We start from the raw sequence: 7,829 nt of genomic DNA, 5'->3' as shown, positions 1-7,829 counted from the left end.
AGCAGACAAGGAGAAGCAGAAAGGGAGAAAGAAAACGGACCCCCACCCCTCTCCCCCCACAATCTTGATGTAATTATCGTTTACCTAACTAGAGTGTCAGACTGAGAGAGAGAGAGAGAGAGAGAGAGAGAGGGGAGTGAGAGGATGACTGGCCTGGGGTAATGATGGATGGTGACCAAGGACTCGGACTGCGTGGTCAAATTGGCCTTTCATTGCCTATTGAGACATTGATCCGAGCCCAAGAATGACAAGGTTGGAAATCGTATGTACTCCTCAGCCATTTTTGTTTTCTTCAAGATTGAACTGGGGCGACACTTTGGTTCAAGAGATACACTGGTTCAAGTGAGACAGAAAACTAGGAGAGAGAGAGAGAGAGAGGTAAAGCGAGAGAGCGAGAGAGAGAGGTAGAGCGAGAGAGAGAGAGGTAAAGCGAGAGAGCGAGAGAGAGAGGTAGAGCGAGAGAGAGAGCTAGAGCGAGAGAGAGAGAGGTAGAGCGAGAGAGAGAGAGAGAGAGAGCAAGAAGTAGAATTAGAAAGTAAGATCGAAAGAGAGCCGAGAGATAACCAGTGAGGAAATAGAGAGGTCAAGAGAGAGTGAGAACAAGAGAGAGAACGAGAGAGTTAATGAGTTATCCTCAAAACTCAAGACAGAAATATTGAGATGACACAGTCAAAGAGATTAAGGGGAGTTTAGAAAAAGAGATAAACAAAGAAAGTTAGCGAGAGAGAGAGAGATAGGGGGGGAGGGGGGTTGGAGGGAGACCAAAAAAAATTTGTTGTAAACCTTACTTTATTAATTTCATATTTCTTTAAAAAAAAAAAAAAAAAAAAGAAAGAAAAAGAATGTGTATGGTTCAGTTCCCTTCAGAATTTCAGAGACTTTCATCTTTTTCAATTCTTATTAAATTTCTTATATTATAAATGTATTATGCCAAAAAAATACAATATCAAAAGCATTCGAAATAAATATAGTCCGAAATTGGAAAGTAAAAACGAAACGAAACTTATTCAAATATTATATTCGAATAGAACTGAAATATTTCTTACATTTATTTATTAAAATTTGGCACGTTCTTTTAATATACACGTAATTTATAAAGACATAAAAGCACAACACTTTCAATGTACAACCGTCATGGTCAGGGCCGGTCCTACAAGTTGCTGGGCCCTATGCGAAACGGATGGTGCGGGGCCTAATTTGGGTTGTGATAAGGATAATAAGTGAAAATTAAGATTTTGTATTAGGAAATAAATTTGTCTTTGCATTTTATTCATACTTTACTAATTGCAAAATCATTGTCAAATTAACTTTACGAGCCATCTACAATAGAAAGTAGTTTTTCAACAAAAAACCGATAAACATTCAGATCTGCCTTTTAGATTTACTATCGATTCGCAAAATATCGCTTTTGTTTTTGTTCTTTTATATAAGAGTTTGAGATAGATTTAGATCTATATTTGTATGCCAGTGACTATTGAAGTAAATTAAGTATTTGAAGATCGTGATTTGGTTAGAATTCAGCTTATTATCACATTTTTATTAAATGAAAGCTGACAATGCCTTTTTTTTTATCGCGAGTATGATTTGCATTTTCCATATTGAATGACACATCGAAATGACTATTTTGTCTGTTTTAAGATTTGCATCAGTTTTCAGAAGATTATAATAATCTCATGACATTTTCATGACTTTTTCTTATATTTTATAATTTCAGGAGAATTCCTGGAACCCTTTCATAATTAGTTAAATTGGTTTAATTTAATAATTTAAACCTAGAATTCGCATCACGTGGGGCCTATGAAAGCGCGGGGCCTACTGCGGCCGCATAGGTTGCAGTGGCCTAAGACCGGCCCTGGTCATGGTGTTGATGACAATATTCTCGTATCCTGCAGATATGTTTAAATACAAGTAGAAAATAGCATTCAAATCCCCAGCAGATGCAGTATGGGCATCACTACAATTGTATTACAAGTGCACTAGTTACACTTATTTATTTTAAAAGAAAAGCATACAAAATATTTTTAAAAAAATGATCATAAAAAAGAATCAAAATGATTTGTTCTATAAAGTTTGCAAACAAAAAAACAATTGTTCAAAATGAGCTCTTCACAAATCATGGACTTCATTTCATGAGAACAGTAGGAACTAGAACGAGGTCGAGATAGAAAATGTAAACAAAAAAATATAATAGACGCAATAACAGTCAATAAAAAAAAGGCTAAATGCAATCATATCTTGCAGACTTAAGTGTTAATGTATTAGGAATAGAATCTACAAATTATAAGTCATGTGGACAGTAGTCCAGCATTGTGTTTGGTATTTAACAAATCTACATCTAAATAATAGATAAAAGAATAATTCTTTATTATAAAAAAAGAGCAAATAAATTTGTTTATTATTTAAATTGAAGTTAAAAAATTGCAGAACTTTTAAAACTTCTGATGTTTGTAATAAAAATATAAAAGATTCATCTATCATTAATGAACAAACGAAATTCATTTACATTTATATGAAAAAATAATTTTAAAATGATATACATATTTTTTCAACGATGATGTGCTCTGGAAACGAGTAGAAACACTCACACAGATATACATAAATAGATCTATTCAGCTCGCATACATATCTTCAATCTATGAATTAATAATTAATCGATATACCAGAATCGGTGAGAAAGTAAACTAGCAAATGACAATATCAAAAAAATCATGGAATTGAAAACCAAAATGAAATGGCCTTAAAAGCTAACATTTAGATGTAGTTCCTAGTTAGTGCCACCAAAATCAGTGATTCTTAGACTTGGACTAATATCGCCGATGTACTAGTGTCAGAGATTCATGAATACATGTACAATGTAAAAGCAGGCTCATCACAGACTCCAGTAACACAAACAAAACCATCCAAATCAAACGTTACTTTAATCTTCACTCAAAATGTCTAGAAATCTGGTCGAATGTTTGGTCACTTAAGTAATAACAGACGTTTACTATGTTTACTATACAACGTATAGATATTGTTGGAGATCAACTCATTAGGGTCAGTGACGCTCAATGAAACGTCACAGTTGCCAACTAGATAATAAAAAAAGACGAGCACTAATTGTAACACTCAATCTCAATGTGTTTATCTTTGTGTCAACTCTTTTTTAGGACTTCTATGTAGTCCTCGTTTGTTTTGAAAAGTCGTAAAGTGAAAGTCTACTACTTCCTGTATATTGAAACTATATTGAAACTATTTTGTAAGAGCTTAGAAAATTTGATTTAAAAAAAACGCACAAAATATTATAAAGCTTTAAAAAAAAACAGAGCTATTAACACTTCCTTAATTTTGTACACCCGATACACCAACAAGATAGCTATGTCTAGTTTTTCTGCCAAGTATGAAACTCTCCTATAGAGCGAATAAATAATTTAGTTCTGGACGTGAACTATAAAATGTTCCAATGATATAATACTGTTCTACTGTTATAACTTTTAACTATTAAATGTACAGTATATATGTGAATTTATTTTCAAAGACTAATAAAAGTACAAATCACAAAGATTTGAGAAAATAGCAAACAACTTAACATTTTTTAAAATCATCTTTGTCAACCTCTCATATAGGCCTATTCAAAAATAGCCGGTAACACTTAATTCAACAAGTCCTTCAATCTTAAACTTCTATCAAAATGTAGCTGGTTTTTAATAAATGAGAAATGCTGCCATGGCTGCCACGCAGAGAGCCACCAGAAATAGTGTGTAGATCACGAGCAGAATGGTCAACAGTTTGGAAGATTTCTTCTTTTTACTTTTCTCGGTGTCACCTTGGTCATCTGTGACATTGAGGGGCCAACCTGAAAGAAACACATTTTAAAAATGCGTTAGATACATAGAATGTGCGTTTAGAAATATTTTTACCAATGGTTTAGCGCAGGGGTGGGCAAATTATGGCCTGCGGGCCACATGCGGCCCGCCGGAGTGTTTTATGCGGCCCGCCGACACCTACAGAAGTCGGGTGTGCCCACAGTATATACTTTTTAAAATGCAAATATATTAAAAATAATATAAATATAAATTATTGAAACTGTCATTATAAAAAGTTTCAAGCAAACGAAGACTATGCTTATTGGCTATACATCAATACACTCAATTCAAGACACAATCTCTGATCAGTATTTATTCAGTGCTATGAAGAACTGTGTGGAACAAGATGGCAAGGGGGACAACTGGTGGAGCTCGATCTTTGACTGAGTAAAATGGTTGTTGTTTTTTTATTACCCCAACCATAAACTTTAAACAGGAAAGTTTGCACAAAGCTGCATAAAATTTCAAATTCAGAAGTCTGCCGCCTACATACAACCATAATAAAACTTATTAGAGCTAGGGGTATCAACCACAGTTAGTTTCGACTATGAACAAAATAACCGAATATTTCCTTTATCTTAACATGGGCAAGTTAAACGAGAACACCATAAAATCTGAAGGAAGAAATTGTTCTGTTACTTGAAGGACATTGACTGTGACTTTGTTACCAATATTTCTAATGAAGAGTGGAAGACAGATTTCATGTTTCATAAGTCCAATGAGCCCCTTGCATATGAAATGCAAATGGATGTTAAACCTTTTCAAACAAGGCCTTCCCATTTCTACAAGCAAGCAAAAGAAAACAGGTTATGTCATTTTCCTTTGCTGAAAGGTGAAATTATTTTTAGTGAAATGATTAAAAAAACAACACTTATTAAGATTCTTTAATTTTGCAATTTATAAAAGCCAATTTTAAGACGTCAAGAACCAGTTTTCAATACAATAAGCTCACCATTTAGCACAGAAGCTGAATCAGCTCCAGAGGACATAACTCTGAGCAAAGAAAAGTTCCAGTCAGTACTTCCACAGGAGTGCCAGAAGCTGTATGTCAACACTTTTAAAAAATGTGCTACTGTTCACACTATTTGTGTACACATTTATCTGTTCTTCTTCTTCTTTGTTCCCATTTTACATGTTGGAGGGTTCAGAACAGTATCTAAGATGAACCGCGCAATGTTTTCCAGATCAGGCAGTTCACCGAATAGCTTTGGTTCTATATTAGCCAGAGTCCTGTTCGGGTCTCTGATTTAGTATGCAACATTGAAGGACATGGTCAGCATTCTCTGGTGATGCTCCAAACGGGCAAGCTTTGCTCGTCCCGACATTTAGCTTCGGGAACATATATTGTCTCATTCAGTGAACAAGCATTATCTTTTTTTTTTTTTTTTTTTTGGGGGGGGGGGGGACTAAACAATTATAATTACTGGTTGATATTGACTGACTGTAATTTGACAGCAGTCACAAGGGTAACAACTAGTAAGCTAGTTCCACAGTTCCGGAACATTATGCACGAGTGTAAAAAGTAAAATACAGCACATTAAGTACAACTGTATATTAATGGGTCTTTGTAATATAAAAAGACAACAGCAATTAAAAAAAAATTAATTGATTTAAAAAATTGCTAACTTTTTTTTGCAATTCCTTAACGTAAGTGTGGAAAAAAAAGAAACATGAATATAATACAGTGTAACTATGAATAAAAAATTAGCTAGAGTATCTTTCTAAGTTGTATATACATATGCGGCCCGCCATTCCCAAATTTAAAGAAATGCGGCCCTCGATCCAAAAAGGTTGCCCACCCCTGGTTTAGCGCAATCTCGTGCTTTTAGATTTCTCAATATAGTATGATACTAACACGTGTCTGGACAGTTGGGAAAGGCTGGGAAGAAAGAAGGGAGTATCCGGCTGAATCGTGATCCGTGATCGCGTTTTAAATGCATTTTTGTTTAATTTAAAAGTTGGATTTGAACTCGAGGGCTCTAGCTTCCTCAAGCTAGTATACTAACCACTGTACCAGAGAAGTGCTTATGAAAATAGAAGGTTTTATCTATTGTTAGGTTCAAACTTTAAGGCAAAGTATACATGGGACTAATTCAACTTATACCACCACATCAAGTCAAGTACAATTTCTTTCTCTTGTTCGATACCACACAAAATAATTAATTACCAGTAGTTAATTAACTAATTGGTTAATTTTAATTATTGATCCTTTCTGTTTTTCAGGTAAAAAATAATTGTGCGAAATTTCAGCTTGATCCGGGATTGGGTGTGGGAGAAACTTTTGACCAGAGAGACAGACAGACAGACAGAGTGAGGTGATATAAGCTATGTAAAAAAACAAAAACATACCTGGTCGACTTAAGACTTCAAAAATGACATGCCACACAATTTGACCAACTAGCCATACAGCAACAACAGCCAGACCGAACGTTTTCATATCCTGGACAGTCTGGTCCATCCCAAACCCAAGGAACATGGTGACAGCTGTAAAGAATGACCAATGTCAAATTATTCCCTGTGTTCAGCGTGCACAGTAGTGGATGAGAAATGAGGAGTTTTAATCAAATGGGCTATAAACTCTAGTACCTGCTGTGATGTGAGTGAGCTGACCTAGAACTCTGTGACCCCAGTTAAAGATGATTCTTCGTTTGTGATCAGGACCAGGCCTTAACATGCCCATTATGATTTGAAGGCCAATGAAACCAGTGACTATCAGTCCCAGAATTGAATGAGGAATCGAGCCCTGGAATTAAAAAAAAATCCACAAAATAAAATGCGAACTTGAGCAAACTAAATTACTTAGTATATAAAGCTACGAGTTTAGTTGTGTATGAGAGTTGGATACTTGTATAAATTGTACATAAATCATTTGTGGTATACCCCTTCAACAAATTATGTATTATGCTGCTACCTATTGACCTATTTTAAATATTAAAGCACTCAGTTTAGATAAACAGCATTGTTTCTAACAGTACACCCATACCACCAAAACAAATAAGTAATGAATTGCAAGAAAATATTTTATTATTAATTAATGTCAAAATGTTAACTTTATTATTCAAATGTTCCTTCGGAATTGAAGCTTGTTAAATCCTAGTCCAAACCTCCCGCAGGACGGAGAGGGATGGTGTCGGACAAAGGATAATCAAGATGACGGTCCAGAATGCATATAACACCATCAGTTTTACTGACTTAGTTCAGTGGAAGTAATGGTAATCAAATAAATGAGTGACTTTTGATAAAATCGCTATGTACAATTATTGCCCTGCTATGAGGTGGAATGAGCTGAGTCAGAATTATATAGCTCCAGTTAAAGATGAGAGGATATATATAACTAAATCTAGAAGTAGCAAGAAAATACTATCTTGCAGACACGAATTATAAAGTAATACAAGATACGTAGGATCAAAGAGTACTATTCAGTAACCACAATCCGATAGAAAAGTTCACAACAATGAAGCAATAATAAAATATAGATTACCTCCCTTATTTCTGCCCCGTACTCCGTAAACACCATGACAAGTCCTAGGGCAGTTAGAAGAATGACCAAGAAGGCAAGCCCACGATGCACCTGTACACAAAAGACAAATGTTAATCTGAACTTTTTAACAATTAGTTTTAAAAGCAGTTTTTAAATTGCCCAGGTCTATTTTACATTGGTTGAACACAAACCTGGAACCAAACTTTGGTACCGAGAATCTTCTTTTCCGGCAACCAGTTCTTGTAATGTCTTGAACTGACTGTTGTGACCCCAGTGATAAACAGCCAGGCCACAAGCATCAAAGAAACTTCAGGGAAAAACAAAAAGAAAAATTAATTTAAAAAAAAAACTCAATTTTAATCATCATGTCTAAGTTATCACAAATCATACATGTGTGTGCGTCTGTGTCACAAATCATACATGTGTGTGCGTCTGTGTCACAAATCATACATGTGTGTGCGTCTGTGCCACAAATCATACATGTGTGTGCGTCTGTGTCACAA

At 35.0% G+C, this 7,829-nt stretch overlaps 1 protein-coding gene across 6 annotated transcripts in view; it reads right to left on the bottom strand.

Moving 5' to 3' along the window:
- Positions 1-1,034: 1,034 nt before the first annotated feature.
- Positions 1,035-7,829, bottom strand: part of LOC106070201 (ferric-chelate reductase 1-like) — a 36,958-nt gene continuing 30,163 nt past the window's right edge. For all 6 annotated transcript variants that reach the window (XM_056008296.1, XM_056008294.1, XM_056008306.1 and 3 more), the window contains 5 exons: positions 7,518-7,633; positions 7,327-7,416; positions 6,432-6,588; positions 6,195-6,329; positions 1,035-3,835 (listed from right to left, as the gene is read on the bottom strand). In XM_056008296.1, the coding sequence (XP_055864271.1) occupies positions 3,684-3,835; positions 6,195-6,329; positions 6,432-6,588; positions 7,327-7,416; positions 7,518-7,633 (650 nt within the window). In that variant the 3' untranslated portion in view covers positions 1,035-3,683. The remainder of the gene's footprint in view (positions 3,836-6,194; positions 6,330-6,431; positions 6,589-7,326; positions 7,417-7,517; positions 7,634-7,829) is intronic.

The sequence above is a fragment of the Biomphalaria glabrata genome, chromosome 1 (genome assembly GCF_947242115.1).
Source record: "Biomphalaria glabrata chromosome 1, xgBioGlab47.1, whole genome shotgun sequence".
Lineage (NCBI taxonomy): Eukaryota > Metazoa > Mollusca > Gastropoda > Planorbidae > Biomphalaria > Biomphalaria glabrata.
This window is presented reverse-complemented; position numbering and strand designations above follow the sequence as displayed.